The sequence below is a fragment of the Lutra lutra genome, chromosome 4 (genome assembly GCF_902655055.1).
Source record: "Lutra lutra chromosome 4, mLutLut1.2, whole genome shotgun sequence".
NCBI lineage: Eukaryota > Metazoa > Chordata > Mammalia > Carnivora > Mustelidae > Lutra > Lutra lutra.
In genome coordinates, this window is record NC_062281.1 from 90,782,630 (window position 1) to 90,805,306 (window position 22,677).

Consider the following 22,677-nt stretch of genomic DNA (forward strand, 5'->3'; position numbering starts at 1 on the left):
TTTGTCATAATCATCTTTAATAAAAAATAAATTAGTTCTGGGGGGGAACCATTTTCGGAGGTGGGGAGTGGGAGCAGGGGCTAGGGTGTCTTGTTCTATTTTTTTCTTTTTTCCATCCTCTGCCCAGCTGGTCCCTGCTCTGGGGAGGTAGTCTCTCTTCCTGGGGTAAGGCAGGACTGGAAGTGGCTGACTCCCATCCCTAGCTGATTCTGAGCGGTAGGGATGGAGAGACTAAGTGTGGGGAGAAGGGATCAGATGGTAAATGGTGCTTTAGAAGAGGTGAGGTCTGAACATGAGAACTGAAGTTTAGGGCACAAAGTCGGGTTGATGGGGAGACCAGGTGCTAGGCAGTTTGGATTACTAAGAAGCTGCAAACTTGCTTTCCTCTCAGCCTAGAAAAGTCTCAGGGAAACAGGCATCGTCCACTCTCCACTCCTCTTCAGTCTGTTTCACTTCTTTTTTTGAAAAATAATATGTGTATGAGCACATCCATCCATGCAGGCCCCCAATACACATGTGGTGCATGTGTGCACACGGACCATCACATCACACCACACACACACACACACACACACACACACACCCAGCCACATATCTTGACAGTCGTCTTTGCCACCTTCAACCACCCTAGGGGACATCCCTGATGAGACTAGGGCAGGCCGGAGAGCCAGAGAGTACAGAGTGGGCTGATGGGTGGGTGACTGATGGTGGCATGAGGAAACCATGAGGAGAGGGTCTCCTGTACCCATTTCAGGCAGGCTCTGGGGGAGAACGCTCCAGGACATGGGCACAAGAGCGGCAACAGGTGGCTGTGTAGTAGGGATAGACGCAGAGACGGGCCTGTACCACCAGGGGGCAATGTGGAGAGCTGTCCTTGCATTGATCATCTGGGGACAGAGGAGGCCAGTGGGCACATCACCCAGACCCCTTCCTCTGGAGGTGCAGTGCCCACTCCCACTGGTCCTCTCTTATCCCTCCCATACTTCAGTTAACTCCACTGTTTGGGGGACTTGGAGGGGAAGGGCTCTTTACCGGGGCGCTGGCTGCAGGGCTGGCTGTTACAGGGTCGTTTCCTGGAGGGCCGCAGGTGAGGAGGGCATCGGATGCTGAGGGTCTGGTTGGCGGTCAGACACTGGACCTCCCTCGTCTGAATACCCCCCTGGCAGGAGCGAGAGCACTGCGGACACCCGCTATCAAATCAGACCTTTGTTATGACCCAGGTTCCTCCTGACCCCCAGGCCACCTCCTTCTCTGAAAGTAGTGTGTGCATGTGGGGGATGGGGGGGAGGCCTCTCCTGGAACATTATGAAATCCCACATGGACGGGGCCCACCTGTCCTCCATGTCTACATGGAAATGGGACAATGATAAACCCACTGCAGCTGGCCTTGTCCTAGGACACAGTGGGGATGCCATGAGAGGAGCCTCCCCTTCCCTGGAAGTCTGCACTTAGTAGGACAAGGGGGCTGGCACTCACCGGACTCCAGGGCGTAGAAAACCATCGGTCCTGGCAGTCCTGCCCCTGACAGGGCTGCAGGGCAGGGGGCCTAGGCAGGTGGGAGCAGTTGCTGGGAGAAGTCACGTTGAACTCTGTACCCAGTTTGGATACACAGATGATGTCTCTACGCTGTGTGCCAGAGCCACATTCTGAGGAGCACTGATGCAGAGGAAGGGGAGGGTGTGCAAGAGGAAGGGAGAACAGGGTGACTCCCGTCAGTCCACAGGGACTCCCACTGATGGACAGCCCTGTCCCAGGCTTTTCGCTCACCTCGGCCCAGGGCCCCGTGTACCAGCACCACGTCATCTCACAGGGTCCCAAGCTGCAGGCACGCATGTCCGGAGGACGGCTTCCCAGTGCACAGCTCTGCTCAGTGGTCCCAGCTCCTGCTTCCTCCTGGCCCGCCCCACGGGACTCCCCACTCCCAAGGCAGACCACAGATCGTCGTTGGATTCCTGTCCCACACTCCGCTGAGCACTATTGAGAAGGTGATGGATTTGGGGGGGAGGAGGAGGGGCTGTGGGTGATGCATCCTGGATCCCCAGAGTTAGGGAGGGCCCCAGCTACCAGCCAGCTAAGCGGAACCTGTCCTGGAGGCTGAGGACCCTAATGCGAGTTCTTCCTCACTCATATCACAGTTCCCAGTACCAGTGGCATCTAGCCCATTACAGGGCTTGCTGAGTATATACATACAGAAACGTGTTGGAAACATCTTAGGTTAGGGGCACCAGGGACGCACGACTCGGACGAGGGGTGCAGGGCCCACCTTGGAGCTCCAGTCGCTGTGGAACCAGGCTGTGGTACAGGGCCCCATGTCACAGGCCTCTCTGCTGGGGGGCCGCGGGGGGCCCGACGCACACTCCCTCTCGCTCACTTCATCACCGTTGCTCCCCACACAGCGGACCTGCCGGCTCCTCTGGCCCCGCCCGCACCGCACTGAGCACTGAGGGGAGGAGAGCCTCTGAAAGATTCCCAGACTTCCCCACCCCCCTGACATCCCCGGCAACCCCCCCCCCCGCCCCCGCTCCCTGGGCCCCTAGCTTCACGGCCTCTGAACCAGGACCTGCCTCTGACCCCTTACTGAGCGGTTCCATGGCTTTATGGGCTGAGGGGCAGGCTGGGGGCTCTGGGCCCCCAACCTCTGTCCAGGGTCTTATTTGGGTTTATTGATGGGGGTTTCTCAAGAGGTCTTGTTAGTTTAAAAAAAAAAAAAGTGTCTCCTAATTAAAAAGGACTGGAGAGACCACTGTGCCTACCCACGGGTGCCCGTTCACCTAGGCTCCTTCCTCACCTAGCAGCCTCCCTGCCAGGTCCCACTCACCTGGCTCCAGGGGGAGCGAACCTCCCAGTGGCCACAGAGGCGCAGCTGACAGGGCTGGGTGGCATTGGGCCGAGGGAGGTGTCCACAGCGCTCGGGAGGCACCGAGGAGCCGCCGTCCCCGAACTCCTGGCGGCAGCGCAGCTGGCGGTGCTGGGTGCCGGAGCCACAGGAGCGGCTGCAGGACGTCCACTCGCCCGCCTCCCAGCTGCGCGCGCACGGCAGACGCGGAAGAGGCAGAGACACAGAGCAGGGAAACAGAGAAGGGTGCAGCTGCCACGAGTAGTGGGGAAGGGATGACAGACTTTGGCTGGGGGGACCCGCAGAGGGGAGGGGGAATCTTCATCACTTTGAGTCTGAGGTCCCTTGTGGGGCTCAGGCTGCCAGGGTTTTCTTCCTGTCTAGGGAATGTGAGCCTTTCTCTCTCTCTTTTAAAAGATTTTATTTATTTATTTGAGAGAAAAAGAGTGTGTGCGCATAAGGAGAGGAAGGGGCAGGCAGAGGCAGAGGGAGAAGCAGGTTCCCTGCTGAGCAGGGAGTCAGATGCGGGGCTCCATCCCAGGACCCTGAGATCATGATCTGAGCGGAAGGCAGACAGTCAACTGAGTGAGCCACCCAGGCATCCCAGGAATGTAAGCCTTTCTAATCAAACACTGTCATTGATCCCATGAGCTGGGTGCAGAGCCCAGGGTGAGATCCTACAGCAGTGTGGATGTGTCTGCCTGGGACAGCTCTCGTGGTCCTAAGACCCTAGCCCTCCCTGTGGGCCGTACTCACTATGGGGGGCATGGAGGACCATGGCAGGGCTCCAGGGGGGCTGGGGGCCTGACGCCCATGGCACAGCTGTGTTCATCCAGCTCCTCCCCTGACTCACGAGAAACACAGAGGAAGACGGGGCGCCAAACACCTGAAGGGGATGAAAGGGAAGCCACAGGAGGCAGGATGGCTCAGAGCTCAGTGGGGTCCCAGATGCTGGGATCTGACTTGTTACAGAGTCAAGGCAAGGACCACAGTCCAGGGTGTGGGATCAGGAGTGCCAAGTCAGGGATGTGAGCTAAGGGTGCCAGGAATACAGGCTGGTGCATGAAGTCTCACCTTTTCCGCAGGATGCTGAGCACTCCGAGTGTCCCACTCGCTTCCAGTATCCAGCTGGAGACCCCAGGGGTGTCCTGGGATGGGGTGGAGCATGCATCTGGGGGATCCGCACCTGACGCTGGAGGGTGCCTGGGGTCCGGGCAGGGCGGGGCATCGAAGCAGGTGGGGGCTCCACCCTCAAAATCTCTGTGCAGGGACAGTTGAGTAGGCAAATCAAATACCCCCCACTGCCTTGAAGCTCCCCTGGCAGCCCCTCCCCACCTCCTAGGTCTGGGGAGCAGAGTCTCACCTGGTTGGAGTTGGGGGAAGTGGGGCTCTGGGGTGGTGCTCCCAAGGTCTGGAAGAACTGAAGAGATAATATACTGATAAAAAATGCCTGGGTTCTCCTCCTGAAAGATCACCTGGGGAGAGAGAAGATAATGAATTGTCTGGGGGAGGAGGCTGGGGGGCATACTGCTAGTCTTCTCCGCCATCTTGTGCCCCACAGCTTTGCCCCCAGAGGGAAAGGCCCCCCTCTCCAGCAGTCCAGCTTCCCCAGGCCCCAAGCTCACATAGACATCCACAGGCTGGGTCGTGGGGCCTTTGGCTGACAGACTCTCCCCCTTGCCCTCCTCCCGGGAAGGCCGGTTGTACAGGAAGACAGTTCCACTGGCTGTGTAGGACCCAGGGGGATCCACGGCCCAATTTCCATTGATGATGGACTGGCCCCCAGGGCCTCGAAGGGCTGAAGATTGGAGATCAGGGCACGGGGTCAGTCATAATGTCCTCCTCTTACACCCCACTTAGCCACACAGAGCCCGATACCCCGCACTCTCTCAGATTCCTCCCACCTCCGCAAGGGAAGGAGCCCCTGACTTCTTTCTGCTTGGCCCATTTCCTGTGCTCAATGGGGTTGTGGAGGGATGAACCAAGAGACCAGGAGTGGAACAGGGACCCAAGACTCAGAGAATCTGGAGAGCTCACCGAGATAGTTGGAGCTGGGCCGGAGCTGGGCAATCTGGAGCTGCGTGGCTCCGACAGGAATTGACAGGATCTTCTGATAGCCCAGAGGGCCCCCCCGGTCTGTGAGGTTCCCTGAGACGAGGTGGCAGGTGGAATCATCCCCTCCACAGACCCCACAGCCATCTGGACGCCTGCCAGAGCCGAGGATCCCATCACAGCCGGGGCTCTGGGGGAGAGTGAAGCAGGGGCTACCTGAAGCTAGACCCCGCCGCACCCCGCCTGGTCCTCTCGGGACCCTCCAGCTCACCCTGCATCTCGATCTTTACACTGTGAGGGAGAAGGTGTTCCTGTGCCAGCCCATCATCCCCAGCCAGCCTCAGGGAAGCGTGCACGCGCCTGAGGGGTTCCTTCTTGCAATTCACTTCTGGCTCTGCTCTCACCTCCAGCTGGGTAGGTGAGAACTTTCCTTTTTGCAATGTCAGCCTGGGGTTTTGTTTCTGTGATGATGACTGAGGAGACTGTGCACATGCCCACGTGTGTGCATGCGTGTGTGCATACATACACACACACACTCCATCCTCTCTCACCAGACAGCGTCCCGCCACGCAGATATCTAGTGCTCCAGGCTGACACAGGGTCCCATCCTGGACCTTTTCCGTGTGACGGACATAGAAACGGAAGCCACGGGGACGGCAGTTCAGTTCACAGCGTTGGGAGCCCTGAACTAAGAAACAGGGTGGGAGAGTGGTTAGCTGGGGTCCCGGGTGGGAGGCTGACAAAGGTCCCATCTTGGCTATAGGACATCCTGAGCTCGCCTACGTTGCCATGGATGGAGGAAAAAAAACAATTCTGTATTCTGAAGGGTTGCTTTGAGGGTCATACAAAAACTGAGTCAGGTCAGTTGAGGTCACTGAGATCAGCAAAGGGGTTGTGAGCTCTGAGAGAGAACAGATACCCGAAACCTATGATTACGTGAGCTCATGAAGGGGTTTCTTGGCATTGGGTTGACACAGGCCGAAAATTAAGCGGACAGTAACTTGGGAGCAAGTGGTCTAGCATTAGCATTAGCATTAGCCCACAGTACACCCCCACTCTGATGTCATCACCGGACAGGATCTCTCTGACCATGCCCTCCTCCTGTCAGGTCCACCTCCTGGGATGGACTTCTTCCCAGAGGAAGGCAGCCAAAGGGCACTTCTGTATACTCCCTCTCCCAGCCTGATCCCTCTGCGGGGTTATCCCTCACCATATGACAGCTGGGCCTTGTCAGAAACCCACTCCCCTTTCCTGGCCTGTGCTGTCTCTTCACCCCAACCCTGAGAAATAAGAAAGAAAATATTACACAGAGGAGAAATGCAAGGGCCTACAGAAGAGAAATAGAGGGGCTGGTGTCTCCCTCTCCCCATCATCCCCCCAGTCTGAAGCCAGCTCATCTTCCCGGGGTGGGGGGTGGGGGGGCTGGAAACCTCACCTTCGGTAAAGGGCTCCCACTGGTAGAGCTGGCCCATGAACTCCTGGGAGTCAAAGGCTGCACACTGCAGGGCCCGGGGGTCTGGCTGCTCAGGGGGGCAGGGCTGAGGTGGGGGGATACAGAGGAGTCAAAGCTGGGGAGGAAAATGGGGGTATGGGTCAGGGCTGGATTTGGGGGTGTGGGGGGGAGGTCAGGTCTGTGGAAGAGCTCCAAGGCCCCTACCCTGAGGAGGTCAGATGCCAAGGCCCTTCACCCTCAGGTCCAGATCTGACAAGCTGAGGACCCAGACTTAGGGCCAGGGAAGCAGAAGTGCAAGTCTGGAGAGGGGATGGTCCAAAGAAGAACTCACCGCTTGGCTGCAGGCTCTCAGCTGCTCACTCTCCCCAGAACACCTTGGCACAGGGCTATTGGGAGCAAAGAGGCTCCAGAGCGAACCGGAGTGGGGGCCATCATTCAGCAGAGGCAACCAGCCATCTGGATAGTGGGGGGCAGGCTCCATGAGGGACCCATGGAGATTCCCCCCAGGTTTCCAGTGCTCCTGGCTCTGGTGGCCTCTGCCCCGAAGGACAGAAAGGAAAGGATTAGGGTATCTCTCAGCCACCTGGAGACTGGCCAAACCCTGAGAATCTGGCATTCTTGGCTGAGGGGACACATGGAAGGAGTTACTTTCTCCTGGGTAGGGGATGGACGAGGCAGGCTCTGTGCCAGAGGCCTGGACTCTGGGGTGGGGCTGCGTGGGGACAGGCCTGGTTCTAGAGGGCACTTCTGTCTGATTAGTTTCAGGGCTTGGGAGTTCTGCTGGGGGGTGTGGGGGGCGGGCAGAAAGTTCTGTAGGAGGGAGCTGAGTTTGAACTGTGTGGTTTGTGGAGAATGGCTCTGTTCTTGGAGTCAGGGATGGAAGATCTGAGGTCTGGGAGGTCTCAATTCCGGGCAGTCTCCTGGGGTGCCTGCGGTTACGATGCAGTGGCAAAGCAAAGGGCACTCTCCCGTAACCAAACATTCCTGGCTTGATGGGGTCTCGAACCCGGGACCTGAGAATGTATAGCAGACAGGGGGTCAGAGTTCTGGCCGACTCCAGCCCTGCCTCCCCAGCCTACTTCCTAGCACCGAAGATAAGCCTCCCTAAGCCACGCATCCTTTGCTCCCTTTCCTTCATTCGCTAAGCCCCGCCCCTCAAACAAGGCCCCGCCCTCCCCTGAAGCCCCACCCTCACATAAGGCTCCGCCCTCCCCCTCGAAGCCCCACCCCTCACCTCCGAGCTCCTGTTATCTCCCGGGTTTCTGCTCTCCCTAGTTGGGAAGCAGGACCTCGATGTGGGCCACCTCTTCCCCGAGGCTGTGGCCTGTACAGAGGGAGGGTTTCTCGGGAAGTCTGAGGTCTGGGGCTCTGACCCCGGGGGAGCAGGGCTTCTGGATGTCTTGGGGGCCGGGGTGGGAAGGGCAGGCCCTGGTGGAGTCGAGCTGTAGGGAGCTGACATGTCCGGCTCCTGCGCTGCACCCCAACTCCACAGGGCTGGGAGCAAGAGGCCCACTGCTCCCAAGGACCCCAGACACCCTCAGGGCCCTGACCCTCCTCTGGGGGTGTCTGAAGAGAGTGTCCAGACAACACCTATGTGGACAAAAAGGTCAGACAAAATTAGAAGGATTTTCGAGGGAACTGTACAGGGTATCTAGTCCCGGACCCGAGGGTGGGGGCAGTTGTTACTGGTCCAAGGTCACAGTCAATAGCAGAGGTGAGACTTGATATTGTTTGGCAAGGAGTTAGTGGTCGGGGAGAAGGCAAATGTGAAAGGCGCCATGTTTTATCAGAAGCTGCAGAAAACGGGACGCCCGGCCTGAAGAAGTGGGGTGGGTGCTAAGGAGGATGACAGGATCACAACCTCTGGTCCCTGGCGCACCTCCTGATCCAGGCCGAGCTCAGGAAGGGACAGAAGCAGCATCAGACACAACTGAGGCCTGCAAACCAGCCAGAGAAGGTATTATGACGCCCCCTCCCCCTCAGCCGGCTCCCCACATCCTAATGCCAGCTTCTCAGAAAGCAGATGCTTCTTATCACTTGCCCCCCGCCCCAGCCCAGTAATGGCCTTTCCCTCACTTGCAGGGACAGAGCGGCCTCTCTACTGGCAGCCTCACACTTACCTGCCCGCCCACTTCTCCATCGCTCCTCCCTCGATGCCCCAGCCTAGGAGAGGAGACCGGAAGTAAACACACTACTTAGGCATCTGGGTATGGAGGGGGTGCGCTCTGTGGGGACAGAAGCCTGGTGGTTACCTCTCCAAGCTCCAGAAAGCCAGGGGTTGGCAGGGATGGCTCCTCAGAAGGACATATCCCAATGAGGATGGAGGGGTGGAGGAAGACTGGCCCACCCCTTTATGACCCTAAGGGTGACAGGGGGAAGGAATGCTATCCTTTCCTGTCCACTAAGGCTAGAGGGTGGCGGTCTGACCTCAGCCTCCCAACTGTGGCACAGTCCCCTCCCTTCAGCCTGCAGGAACTTCTCAGTTCCTCCCTCCTCTCAACTAGTGACTGTTTACCGACCGGATGAAGCCACACATGCACACGTGTCTTCCTTAAGATGATTTTTTATCTCGTTTGCCTCCTGCCCTTCCAGAGGTCCTGGACAGTTGAGGGAGGCATGGGTGAGGACTGCAGATACCCACTCTAAGCAGCTAAGAAGAAGTCCCTTGAGGTTTCCTGTTCTTACTTGCCTCCCAGCCTTTTCTTCTGTTTTATTTTAACTAGGCTCCCTCTGGAACTCCATGGCACATCTCTGCAGGCCTCGAACACTTTTTAGCCAAGAGATAAACTAAATGGGCTGATGCTTTAATCTCTTAGAAAACCAGGTGATTTTCCCATTTTATTTAACCTCCCTCTAGGGACCAGCGTCCCTCAGCACTGGTTCAGTGAGGGCTTATTTCAGGCCCGGTGATGATGGGCTGGGGGAACCTGGGAAGGAGAAATGCAGCCCTTGCTCCCCAGTCATAGTCCTATCATCCTGAGGAGCCAGGAAGTCCATCCTGAAGTCTAGTTTTCATCATCAGGGAAGTGGAGCTTGGAGCCCTAGCCTGGTCTCAAAGCCACAGCTTCCCCAGTCCTCTCCAGCCCCTTGCTGCTCAGCAGGAGCCCTTCCCACCCCAACTCCTCAACCCGCTCTTAGTTCTGCTTTCCAGGAAAAAAAAAAAATGTTTCTGTTGGATCTGAAAGGCACCCGGGAGAGGAATCCAAGGAGCTAATGCCGAGGTGGGCCAGCTTAGGGGCAGGAAAATGACAGAGGGAAGGGCAGGAATGTACTTGGGGGTAGCAACACTCTCAGTCCCACTCCCCTCCCTGAGACCCCAAGACCTGGAAGTTTGAGGGGGGTTTTGCAGAGGCTGAGCCTGAATGCCCAGGGTCACCTCAGCTGTTTTGGGTTGGGAAGGGGTTGCTGATGGCTGCTCCTTCCCCTGGCTGGGCTAGCCACTGAGGTCAGCAACTCCACCCTGATGGGGGCGTAGGGGCTCCAGAGAAGGGCCAACGGTCCACCCAAGCCTTCAGCTCTCTCCCTGGCCCTGTTGCTTGAGGTCAAAGAGGAGAGATGGAGCTGATGGTCACTGTCTGCCCCTTCTCTACTGCTGGGTACCCTCTCCACTCTCTCTCAGGCTCTGCTTCTCTCTGCCCCCCCTCAGCAACCCCCCTCCATCTCTATCTTGCTGTCTCTCTCTCTACGGGTCTACCCCAGTACACATAATCCTGTCCTGAGCTGGGTTTGGCTTTGGCAGTTCCCTGGAGAAGTGAGGGGTGGGGGGTGGGGGTGACGTGAACTCCTGGAGCCCTGGCCAGGCCTGGCTCCCTCTCTGGAAAAGTCCTACCCCACCCCCTGCACAGCTGGGCAGGGGACCGACACCCCCTCCACTGCAGAAACAGACACACATTTGTGCTCCTCACCCCTTTTTATGTTCCTCATCTGGTGTGTCTCACTGCCCAGGGTGAGGAAAGGAGAGGTCAAAAGTGGTCATCCCCGTGGCAGGCTGGTCTGGACAAACCTGGGCCCCTCCTGGCCACACCTCCACACCAGCCAGTGAGGATCAAGGAGGACAGACCTGGGCAGGGCTAACCCCTTCAACCCCAGAGGGACCCACTTCTGGAAAATGGGCTGCTGCTGCAGGGGAGAGGGTGGGACAGCGTGTTTCAGGGCTGGCTGGAGAGTCCCTGCCCTGGGTCAGAACTCCTTGGTCCTCACTGTGCCCTCCATTCATGGGTCTTGGAGGACGATCCAAACAGGTGTCCTTCCTTTCCAGTCATCAGGCTCTGCCAGATCAAGGGAACCCCTGCGCAACCCTCCCAGCGTCCCTGACCCCAGCCTCTGGATTTACGGGGATGACAGGGGCACACATCCTCAAAGGAGGCGCCGGCGCGTGCGGGGAGGTCCTGGGTATGTTTTCCAACTTTACTCCGTGACTTAGTAGGAATTTTGGCTGATTCTCCGCCCGGGTGATGGGGCCAGAGTTCCAGAGGATCCGAAACCCCCTCCCCAGGAATTCGACCCCAGGAACTGGAAGATCTTCCGAGGCTATAGAGCTGGGGCCGGGGTCGCGGCTGGGGCACGACCGCGGGACGCGGGACGCGGGGAGCTGGGGCTGCGCGGGCGCGCGCGGCGGGGGCTCTAACGGGACCCGGGAGAGAGGGCGGCCGGGGCCGGGGGTCCCGGCGGGGTCTGTACCTGCTCTGCGCGGGCCCCGGTGGCCCGTTAACCCTTCTGTGCCCGGGCGCTCCCTGGAGGCAGCCTGGCTCCGCGGCGGCCACTCCGGCCCCTGAGCTGGGCTCGGGACACTGCCTCCTCTGGCCGCGGCTCCGCCCCCACGCCCGCCCCCGCCCACCAGCGCCCCGCCCGCCACGCGCCCAGCCCGAGTCCCTCGGCGGCCCCCCACCCCCTGCTCGTCTGGGCCACCCACCCCAGGGCTGAGAGCATCGACCACCCCCGCGTGCCGGGCGCCGGACCACGGCTCGGGCGGAGCCGCGGCGGTCCCTACCCACTGCTGAGGCAGCCGTCGCTGGGCCTGTGCGCCGGACCCGGCCGGGGCTCTGGACTCCGGGACCCCGGCTTCCCGAGCGGGTCGCCGCGGGCTGCGCAAGGGGCTCCGATCCGCGTGGGCGAGCCCCGCGCAGGGAGGAGCTGCGCGCTGCAGCGGGATGAGCCATGGGACCCCGGGCCAGCGGGTGTCCTCGCGCTCGCCTCCCTGAGAGCCCGGTTACCCACTGCCTCTCCGGGACTGGGATGCAAGCTGTGTGGTGTGACAGCTCGGAGACCTCCATGAGCCTCGGTTTCTTTATCCACAAAATTTTACACATGGGGCGTAGCAGAAAGAATGCGCTGACCTGTGAGTCAGAGGATCTGGATTAGAATCTTGGCTCCCTCCAGGAGCAGCTCTGTGATCTTAGATGAAGACTTCCACCTTTCTGTGCTGCATTTTCCTCATCTGTAAAATGGGACTAATCTGATAACTATGACAAGGTTGCAGATATGTCTGTCCATCCGTAGCTGGAGGAATGCACCCCAAACCCGGAATGGGTGGCAACACCTGCGGAGGAAAAAATAGGCTTTTGCTTTTTAGTCCATACGCCTATATACTGTTTGAATTTTCACTCAGGAGCATTATCTATGTTATTAGTTATGTTAATAAAACAATAATTTATACAAAATGGCTGACATAGAGAAGAAATGGTTACTACTATTTAAAATTTTTAATTGCCATCTACTCGTAAACCACAGTCGTGCATTGTTGGGTCTACTCAGTATTTTCTTCTCTTTCTTTTAGATTTATTCATTTATTTCAGAGAGAGAGAGAGAGAGAGAGACAGGCGGACAGACAGAACTAATGGGAGGGCCGGAAGGAGAGGGAGAAAAATACTCAAGCAGTCTGTGCTGAATGCAGAACCAGGACTCTGGGTTGGATATCAGGACCTTGAGATCCTGATCTGAGCAAAAACCAAGATACTAAGGCTTAGTGGACTGCACCACCCAGGTGCTCAGTATTTTCAAACTTTTGTTTTTACATTGACTTTTCAATATTTTAAAACCAGGTATTTCATAGCTTCTCTTGAAAAACAAAAACATGGGGGCGTCTGGATGGCTCAGTGGTTAAGCATCTGCCTTCCACTCAGGTCGTGATGGATGGGGGGGGATCTTCGGATCCAGTCCCACATCTGGTTCCCTGCTTGGTGGGAAGCCTGCTTCTCCCTCTCCCACTCCCCCTGCTTGTGTTCCCTCTCTCGCTATCTCTCTCTGTTTAAAAAAAATAAAATAAAATCTTTAAAAAAAAAGGGGGGGGGGGACGCCGGGGTGGCTCAGTGGGTTAAAGCCTCTGCCTTCGGCTCAGGTCATGATCCCAGGGTTGTGGGATCGAGCCCCGAATCTGGCTCTCTGCTCAGCAGGGAGCCTGCTTCCTTCTCTCTCTCTTCTCTCTCTCTCTCTCTGCCTGCCTCTCTGCCTACTTGTGATCTCTGTCAAAAAAAAAAAAAATCTTAAAAAAAAAAAGAAGAAAAACATAAAAATAGAAGTTCCAGAAACAACCTCTTACATCCCACAAAATCATAGGGTCCCAGGCGCCCACACCTAAGGATTCTAAAGCACCTTTTTGCACTTGGTGCTGAGGACACAGAAGACAGTATATGGCCTCAAGGAGCTGGGTCTAGTTGGAGACAGCTAGCCATGGGGAACTAAACACTTGAACTCAACAAAAATAAATGTTATCTGGAAAAGATGAGGAAAGGGAAAATACAATGTGCTTTTAAAATCTAAGAATTGTTTCCTTATTTGAAACTCAGCATGCATATTTTGTTTTCTCAATAAATCCTTACATTCTTTCCAGACAAGGACTATTTAGGCTACTTTGTATCATCTCTATTTTTTCATACTTTGTATTTGTGCTTTTTTTCCCCCCTGTATTTGTAGGGTTAAAATAAATATTTGAATTGGAATGTTACAGAACAAATGAGTCCCAGGTGCCCAGGCCGGCTCTCCCAACTTTTCACGGCAGCTCAGAGGCCTCTGAGGTAGGTAGATAAGCTGAGTGGGGACACTAGAGACTGCTGTAATTTTCTGGGGATTCAAGACCATGTTTCTAGAGCTTCTGTATTTTGTTTTTGTTTTTTCAGGAGAAGTTATACCCTGGTTTGAAAATATCTAAAAGTCACTAAAAAATTTTCTTAGGACAGTAAGTACACTCCACAAAACATGACTATTGATCAGATTTGTCTACAAGCCTCGAATTTGTGCCTCTCCTTAAAACATCTTTTGCAATGGTCATGTGTTCCTAAAGGGCTTGGGGAGATAATGGGTTAATGCTGCCCTCCCAGGAGGGCTAGTTTATCTAGGGACTGTTGGTGATACAGTCCTAACCCAGAGACATATTTATAGTCCTGGGTTTGGAGGGGAAGCCCCTTTGCTCAGACCTTAGAGCACAGTGCAGGTGACGAAACACCCAGGCCACAGGGCCAGAGGAAGATATTTTAGGTCGGGGATCTTTCAGCGCCCAGGGAATGACATCCCATCAGCATTCATTTATCTAGGAGGAGGCAAACTGCAGAACAGGAGGGAGCCTGGGAGAAGAGGGAAAAGATCTGCCTTTGACATTTGCAACTGCCATGAACTGAAGGTCAGAAATAGTCCTTTCCATTAAGAAGTGGCTGTGGACTGAAGAGCCCACAAGATTTACTACAGCTGTCACCTCCTGTGACTCAGTGGTCTGAAAATATTGTACCAAGGAAAGAATTTCCTATGGCTCAGCAACTTGTGAAGTACCAGATTAAATCTGTGGAACTGCCTCGAGGATAAAAAGAAGTGTTTTTCAAAGATTGTGTGAGAATTAGATGTTCACCCAAAAGCATCTGTAGAGATAGGACAGATAAAAGAAAAAGAAGGGGACAGGCTGAGTATTCGTCTGACTTTGAACTTAACACAGCAGTTTAATGATAATAGAGCTAACATGTATGTGTACAGCACTTACTCTGTGCACGGTGCTCATCTTAACAGTTCTGCAAAGAACAACACAAAGAGAAATGCAGTACTCTGCCCCAAATCTCACAGGTCGAAGCTATTTTCTGTATATGTATGTATGTACAGATTTTTGAGAAATTTAGCTGAGTTGGCTTAATCATTTTTTTTTCTAGTAGTAGATTAAGGGAGTTGTGTTTTGAATTAAGTAAAATTTTTAACTAATGTTTCCTGTGAGACATTGTCCTTATTCCAGATAATGTTGCTGTGTACAGGTGGGGCCCAGGAACCCATATGAATTCATCTGTCTTTTGGTTTGTGGTCACAGCAACCATTTTCAGAAAACCTGGTGTTGGCTTTTCTGCCTCTCGGAATCATGATTTGCTCAACTCCTTTGTTCCAGAAGAGCTGCTCTTTTCCCATCGCTACACACCAGGCTGGTCTCCAGCTGTTGATTCCCAGTGTCCTGTCACATTGGTTCACGCTGTTTTCTTTCACTGAGGCCATTCTTCTGACCATTAGGCTTTGCCCTGGCCCATTTAGCTCACTTCCCACAGGTTATTAAAACAGCCGATTGTGACCTTTTCCCTGCAAGGAACCCGGTGGGTGGGACCACTGGGCACCTCACCCTGAGCATAGCAGGCATTTAATAAAAGCTTATGGGATGAGCCCATGAATGAGAAATAGGGAGCATCGTCCTTAGCTCTGGCCACATTCTAGCTCTGATAGCTGTCTTGTCCTAGCATGGCTCCAGGGGCTCTAGGGTCATAAAATGACGCAGAAACAGAATGTGAGCTGTTTGCTAAGTGAGGACCAAGACACAATGGGACGCTCTGGTTTCCTAGTCACTGCTCTGGAGACATTAAATGTGGTCAGAAACTCCCAAAGTCAGAATTCTTCTCAATTTGAGTTCCATATTTCAATCTAATAGTGCCCCTCAGGTAGGTCCTGGGTCCTCGGTGACAGACTTTTCCTCAGTACCTCCCTGAGCACGTGTCTGTCTGTTCTTCGGCATTCTACAGACCGGACACACTCAGCAAATGTCAGTGGAATCGAGTGAATTGATTGGACAGAACTTGGCAGCCATTAGGTTTATAATATTGTCGGTACTTTGACAACTGTGTTAAGTGGTTTGGGCTCATATGCATATCTTCTTTCATATGTGTTTGAGACATGGCCATAAAGCTAGGGCTTCTGGATCAGTCCTCTGAGATGTTTGTGGATATTCATTGTCTGCTAAGTTGGAAGATTTCTCAGGCCATATCCTCTGTGAGAGTCTCCACACAACCAATTTAACAGGTTTAATAAAATGGTATCTGTCTCCAGGGATGGGAAGGACTGGCCAGCACCTGTCCCTCTGATGCAAGCTCCCACTCAGCCTTGTCATTAGGATCTTAGAGAACATTCAAAAGTATCCACATGCCTTTGCAGCTACCAGGCCCTGGGGAGCCCACAGTGGTCTGAGCTGTTGCTGCCACTGTGAATTGGTGATACTTGGCACCGGGTCCTGAAGAGACGAAATGCTGGAGAACCGGCACCAATCCAGACTCCAGTTCCTTTTTTTGCCATTTGGAGACCTGTGTGGCCTCAGGCATGCTCGGCTTCAGCTTTGGCATCTCTAAAAATGGACTAACAACAGTGCCCAGCTTCTCTACTTCGTAGGTTATTATAAAAACCAAAATAAAGATGATAGCATGTGTGTGTGAGCTCAGAGTCCTGTACAAAAGGTGGTCAGTGTTATAGTTAACGATGCTGTTCAAATTGTTTTCCAGCTGACGTACCATACAGATCGACTCTGCCCTGTGTGAAGACTTACAAGCTGTTCTGTCTAGAGGCCCCGAGTTCTCTGCTCAGGGGAGTCCCATAGTCCAGCATGACTCAGCAAGGACTTGCCAGAGATAAAGTGACATATTCGTGTGTTCTCACAGCAGGCTGAGATGGCGGGAGGGCAGGGGGTGGGGGCAGCCTCTGTGCCAGGGGCTGGGGAAAAAAGTGATGTTGCTGTCTGGGCAGAAGTTGTCTTCCTTACTAAGACCTCTGGCTGCAGAGCTACCACCAGGACCGAGCTCTGTGACGTCTTCCCCACTTGGCAGGCTCCTTGTTGCCTTGGGGCTTCTGGACCAGAGTGTGAGATGCTGTGGGCTGGCTTGGGTTCAGCGGAAGCTGAACCCAGGGCAGAGATGCTCTGGGCAGAAGGACTGGGTCACAGAAAGAAGGGCAGGCACTGCCTAGTGGTGGTGGGGACCAGGCTTCAGGACTCCAAGCGTTCTGAGAAAACAGAGCAACCTATTGTTTCGTTCTTGAGTCTGGAAGTGCACTTAGTGTCCTGGCCACACAGAGTACTGTAACCAATTCCAAGATCAACTACAGATGTGAATTAAAAGCAGGAAATAGTGCATGCTGTCCCCAGTAAGGAAGGTGACAGAAACCTATCTTCCCAGCCCAGAGAGGCTCCTACAAGAGAATAAAGGTCCATGTGATAACCGGACCAAATGTCCCACCCCATACCTAATTCCAGAAGTAAATTAAGAATTTTCCAAGCAGAGCAGAGGTAAACAGAGAAAGCAGGTTCTGGAAGTGATGGGGGTCCTATTCTTGGTCTGAGGAAGGTGTCTCATTCGCAGTTACAGAACAAAACAGGGAAGGGCCAGCAGAGCACCAGATTCTATGGGCCAGAATCCATATTCCTACTTACCTGCGCCTCACGAAATGGCTTCTTTCTCCAATGGGTTGTCACTGGACACAGAAGACTCTAACTGCCTTAAGGAAGGGGTCACGGTAATTCTTCCCACATGACATGAATTTTGCTCTCATGCCTAGAAGTTTCCCTGCCTTTCCTCTTCCTAGAGAAAGCCAGTTTGGTGTCAAATTAATCTTGACAGATTGTGTTGAAGGCCCAAGAAAGGCAGACATAAAAGGGTAAGAATAAGGGTACAAACTCAAAACTGTGGCCAGAGAGGCGGCCAGGGCTGCCAAAGGAGAGGCAAGAATTTCATACATACCAAGGCCTTGAAGTCAGAAATAGAAGTGTCTGGGCATGATGTGAAGGCAAGGCGAGTCGAGGCAGGAGGTAGTGCGGGCTTGCCCTCTGACCACAGGCCACGGCTCATTTGGGGACTTCAAGGGCCCTGAGTGGACAAATAAGGGCCACGTCTGCGCCTGGTGCTGGAGATGGTCTCCCCTTTCTGCTCACAGCCTTCCCTGCTCTTGGCAGCTTCAGGATCTAGTCTGGCTCTGAGCTTGGCATTCAGAGCTTTGCCCTGTGACCGCAGCCTGCCTCTCCAGCTTCACACCCCGCCAAACAGGCTGAGCCCCTCAGCCAGGGCCTATGTGTCTCCTTCCCTGCCTGGAGTGCCCTCTGCCCCCCCTCCCCTCTACGCTTGGAACATCCACCCCATCCCCAAGCCCCCACTCATTCTCTCTGAGCCAACTCCTTGTCTCCCAGTACCATCTCCATCCATCCCTCTCCTGGCCCCAACCCCTGGCCGAGGCAGCTGTCTCCAGGCCAGGGAGCCTCTCACCTAGGTGCTACTGACAGCCGACTGCGGGGATTATTAAATCACAGGAACCGAGTCCCCAACCTGGCGAATCCTGTTCCCGAGGGGTTGTGTTCACGCCCAAGCATGACGACCCCATCTGAACCACTCACCGGAGGTTTGCCTGTGAACGAGGTACTCACATGGGTGCAGGAACCCTTGCATGAAGGAACCACATTTCAATTTACTTCCCAACAATTTATTGCTCAAGCTTCCCTTACCCTGGGATGATGGAAACTCAACTATCCCTTTAGGGGATCCCACCCCAGCCTTCAAGCACTCTGCAGCATCAACTCCTCTTCCAGAAAGACCATGTGGGTGACGACAGAGGTGTTTATTCACCAAGGGAGAAGCTGACAAATCTCCCAGAGCAAAGGCCAGTTCCTCTTCCTTGCTCTGACCTTCCTGCCAGCGGGGTCACGCTCCTGGAGGAGGGGACGCAGTGGGACAGACCCAGTCAGCCTGTGCCCATGATCAAGAACCCAGTGGAAGGCAGGGTCATGGTGGGGTCCAGCCTGTTTACTTAAAACTGAAGTCTTCTCCTCAAACCTGATTCCTCTCCTGATTTCTCACCTCCTGTTGTTGGGACTGTTCTTCGGAAGCCTAGAGTCACCTGAGTCCTTTCTCTCCTTGCTCTAGAATAGTGTGGAACATTAGAGACATTTTGCCCAGTCCTTCATTTTACAGGCGAAGCACTTGTGGCAATTCCTGGCAAACCCAGAGTTAGACCTCAGGTCATTTCACAGATATGAAATCCAGGGCTCTGAGCCCAGAGACTGACTTTCTGGCCTTCACATAGTTATGCGTTCTCGTTCTTTCCATGGCCATCACCTAATGAAGTTCCCCTGGCCTCCTACACGGATGATCAATGCAGAAGCCTGACACTGTGATCACAGCCTCCACAGAATGCCTTCTCGCCTTCCCCTTCCTCACACCCGACCTTCTTCAAGGTCAGCTCCACGGGCACCTCTCTCAGGGAGCCCGTGCTGGTCTGGCCTGACTTCTCTCCCTCCAGCTGCACCCGGCTCTGCTAGTCCCTGCGGCTCCCCGCAGACCGCAAGCGCACTGCGTCAATAACTGGCTTCTCCAGTTACTTCTTCCAGTGGTGGAAGCACTCTGGGGGGAGAAAAGGGTGCATGAGGGCAGCAGGTGTCGCAGAACAGGAGGGGAGGCTGAACACGTTGAGGACAGAAAGGCAGAGCCAGGAGGGTGGAGGCTTTCTGTGGGCGGGAGGCAACTCAGCTCTGGTGGCCCCAGGGTTCCCCCACCCACAGATGCACCGGTGCACCTGGAGTCGGAGGTGCCACTGTCCCCAGGGGATTTCCAGGGCTCTCAGGTGACCACTGCCCTTCCTGGTCTCTGCTCAGCGGCCGTCTGGTCAGTGCGGACTTCAGCCAGGCTCCAAGGCCTTCCCACTCTGGCCTCCCTGGGCCGCTCGCTCCCTGTCCTCATGGCCAGTGGGCTCCGTGCCCCTGTGGTCCTAACATGGGCAGCAGGCCTTCTGCCTTGAGCAGTTTGCAGCTTGCTTTTCTCCTGTCTCGGGTACCTAGTGCCCAAGCGATGACTGTGTTTGACGACTGAGTTGCCTTATCTGGGCCCTGAGACTCTTCCTTCGAAGACTTGAGGAGTGAGCTCCAGGGCCGGTGTCAGGAGGAAAACATCTGAGCTCCTCCTCAGCCCTCTTCGGTGTCTGTGCCTCAATCTGGCCCCTGGAAGGCTCTCACACCTGATGTCTTGCTTTCTTCCACCCGCGGGAAGGGTCCCTGCCACTGGAGGCCACTGGCCAGAGGCAGGGGATGGAGTATTGGTGATGCCCACTTCGGCCTCTGTCCTCTCCCTGCATTCTGTCCCGCCTCAGAGGCTGGGAAATGCCAGCAGGGAGAGGCTAAGAGACACACCACACCCCCAAATTTGTGAACTCGTCCTGGGCCTCACAGTCTCCACAGGGTTTTCAGATTCATCGCCCAAACCTCATAAAGTGAGGGCGTGCTGGTAGATAGTCCATGTATCAGATGAGAGAAATGAAGCAGGAGACCCCAAGCACTAAGCCAAGCAGCCAGGCCTCCCTCCAGTCTCCCACCTCCCAGCCGGGCACCTCCCACACACCTACCCTGTGCCCAGGGTAGGGAAGAGGTTTGGAGGGTCAGCCAGGATTTCCAGCTCCGAGCACCCTTGCAGGACGGACTGATGGACACCATCATCCAAAGTGATGAGCAGCCTTTGGGAGCCTGGAAGGCTGGAGAAGTACAGGCTGTCCCCTTATTTCAGAGAAGGGCGGGCCCAGGAGGTTGTGAGCTGCCCTGGGCCACAAGGTCACGGAACACAGGGCAGGTAGGGAACCTGAGGGGCCCTGACTCCAGGCTGGTAGGCACCCCACACTGCAAGCTCTGAGCTCAGTGTGTGGAACTGTCAAGGACCTGTGCTTTTGTTCTCTGGCTACCGGGCTGAGGACTGGATACCATTTGGTGCGAGGTTGTAGCGTCCTTCTGCAGATCACTTTGTTTTCATTTGCGACCAGCTCCCCGCACGGTGTGCCCAGGCTGCCTGGGTTCACATCGCAGCTCCCTGGTTGGCTATGGGCCAAGGGGACCTCCCTGTGCCGCCACCTAAAGGTTCTGCGGGATTTTTAGGGAGGTGATACACATGGAGTCTTCCACTGAATCAGGCCCCGCCAGAGTGACTCCCCACAAAATACTGGTTGATGTTATTATGTACTTATTCTAGAGTTAGAAGAAGGGGCAGGAACATTCTCTTTGGCTTTGCGAGTGGAAGTGGCTGTGCCGGTTCCCCATGTGGTCCAGAGGCCTCAGGAGGGTGTGGAAAGGTCTCAATTGTTCCGCAGCAGGGCAGGAACTCTGGGGTTTAACTGACCTGCACATAGCCACCCTCGTACCCTCCTCAAGTGTGAACCAGGAGGCCCTAGCCTGCTCTGCATCCTGCCAGGGACCTTTCATCAGCGGCTGACTCCACTCCCTGACTCGTGGCCCCAGATTACCAGGGATCAGAATACCCGAGGGTGGCTGGTTCCTACCCCTGGCTGAAGCCTGAGAACAGCTGGGTCCTGAAGGCCCAGCCAGACCTATTTGTGGGCAGGCAAAGCCTATCCAAACCGAGATGTTGGAGAGAATTCGAAAAAAACAGCCCCATCTCAGCTTCCATTCGCCTGGCTAGGGCTGGGCACGAACCCAGGCAGAACCGGGGAACTTTTACTCAAAGCAAAATGACCAACCAAGTCGTTGGGAGTTGAAGTGTGCTTGGATCTGAGCCAAGAGCTCCTGGGGGACTCAGCAGGGTGCTCAGGAGGTCCAGAATTCTCTCTTTGAAGGTGTGGGGTTCTGAGGAGCCTGGGGCATGGGCAGAGGACAGTGGCTTCGGTGACCTGACCAAAGGTCATCTCTGGGAGAGCTGTTTCTGTCACTCTCCCAGAACAGTGCAGGTGGTGCTCACTGGGCAGCCGAGCCCTCTGAGGACTCAGGGTGAGACTGCTCTAGGCGTGAGGCATATATGCACAGGCCGGGGGTGGGAGAGTCAAGTTAGGATCAGCCCGTATGTGTCTCTGCCCTTCCCGGGCCACACCAAGACTTTGGCACCTTCTTCCCCACCCATCCATTCCTCTCCAGCTTTGGTCCTTTACACTGAAGTGGACTTTTAAAAATAGGTAAAGCACATGGTACTCAGTGAAAAGTTTCCCGTCCTGCCCTGCCCCCCACTCTCCTCCACAGGGCATCGTGCACAGGTCCTTACTGAGGGGGCACGTGTGTATACAGGCATACAGGTCAATATTCTCCTTTTCTGGCCTTTTTTGGTGGCAGACTCCTCTGGGTTACTCCCTAAAATAAGGCATGCACACACACAGAATTAGTGTATAATTTCAGGGGTTTACTCCATGACCACTTTTGTCCTGCTCAGCAAGGGGTTCTGGCTGTGACTTGCAGCAACTGGGTCTGACCCCTATTTTCTCTCCTTAACGCTGTCTGCCCACATTCACACATCCCTCACCTGCCGGGATCTTCACAAGATTTCATCGGAGGCGAGCTTTGAAGGCCTTGACAGAAGAGCTTTAGCAAAACAGCCATTTTGTGCCTTCCTTCAGTAACTTCCTATTATATTGAGACCAAAATAAAATCTCAACTCTTAGAATGGCTTGGAAGGCCGTTGACTCCCAGTGTCCCTGAACGTCCCTCCTGGTCTCATCCCACCATTCTCACCTTCTATCCACGCAGCTCTGGCCACAGTGACCTTTTTTCTGTTCCTTATTGAACATGTCAGAGCCAGGTCTCCCATCAGGGTCTTTGCTTCAGCAGCTCCCTCTGCCTGGAAAACTGTTTCCCCTGATGGCAGAACCCCTGGTTCCCTCTGGGTCAGCCCCCAGGTTGTGGCTCCGGGAGGCCCTCCCCAGCCACCCCTTCTCATGGCGTGTCCCTTCCACAGTACCATCCCATCCCACAGTCCTCAGGGCACTTACCACACTGAAGTTATTTTACTTCTTTAGCCATTTACTGTCTTCCCCTACTAGGATGTGAACTCCCATCTCCAGCACTGCAGAATGGCGCCTGGCACAACCTAGGCACTCAATAAATGTCTGTGGACTGAATAAAGGATCTCAGTGGAGGTTAGATAAGAATCTGGACTCCCCCTCACCCAAAAAAAAAAAAAAAAAAAGAATCTGGACTCCCTTCTCCATCCCACCAAAACAGCCCCAGGCAATCTCTGGCTCCTGTTCTAGGCAAAATTCCGGCCTCTCCCTCATTTCTCTATTCCCAGATGTCCTACTCTTTTCCCAGATCTCTGGGGCCCCTCCTTCCCAATCAGCATCTAACAAAAACTCTTTTGTGATTTTATGCCTG

The 22,677-nt window shown here is 54.8% G+C and overlaps 2 protein-coding genes across 13 annotated transcripts; both read right to left on the minus strand.

Moving 5' to 3' along the window:
• On the minus strand, positions 1-17,954 carry ADAMTSL4 (ADAMTS like 4). 12 transcript variants are annotated; one of them, XM_047728666.1, is made up of 20 exons: positions 17,816-17,954; positions 17,297-17,422; positions 11,678-11,880; positions 8,462-8,566; positions 8,203-8,278; positions 7,576-7,931; positions 6,673-7,354; positions 6,324-6,426; positions 5,440-5,576; positions 4,874-5,078; positions 4,462-4,634; positions 4,200-4,311; positions 3,911-4,096; positions 3,593-3,722; positions 2,819-3,023; positions 2,264-2,440; positions 1,768-1,974; positions 1,477-1,656; positions 1,033-1,177; positions 1-887 (listed from the first exon to the last, which is right to left on the minus strand). In XM_047728666.1, exons 4-20 carry the CDS (start codon positions 8,479-8,481, stop codon positions 751-753), a joined length of 3,231 nt encoding a protein of 1,076 aa, XP_047584622.1. In that variant the 5' UTR covers positions 8,482-8,566; positions 11,678-11,880; positions 17,297-17,422; positions 17,816-17,954; the 3' UTR covers positions 1-750. The 12 variants fall into 12 exon arrangements, with proteins under 12 accessions (XP_047584622.1, XP_047584631.1, XP_047584629.1 ...); XM_047728675.1 differs by lacking the exons at positions 17,297-17,422; positions 17,816-17,954 and having other exon boundaries at positions 1-455; positions 1,033-1,190; positions 11,678-11,871; XM_047728673.1 differs by lacking the exons at positions 17,297-17,422; positions 17,816-17,954 and having other exon boundaries at positions 1-455; positions 11,678-11,869.
• On the minus strand, positions 10,250-21,906 carry LOC125097327 (translation initiation factor IF-2-like). Its single transcript, XM_047724900.1, is given in 5 exon segments — positions 10,250-11,411; positions 11,413-11,555; positions 11,557-11,626; positions 19,941-20,066; positions 21,830-21,906. Coding segments are annotated over 5 exon segments (1,290 nt in total). The 3' UTR covers positions 10,250-10,537.
• Positions 21,907-22,677: the final 771 nt, after the last annotated feature.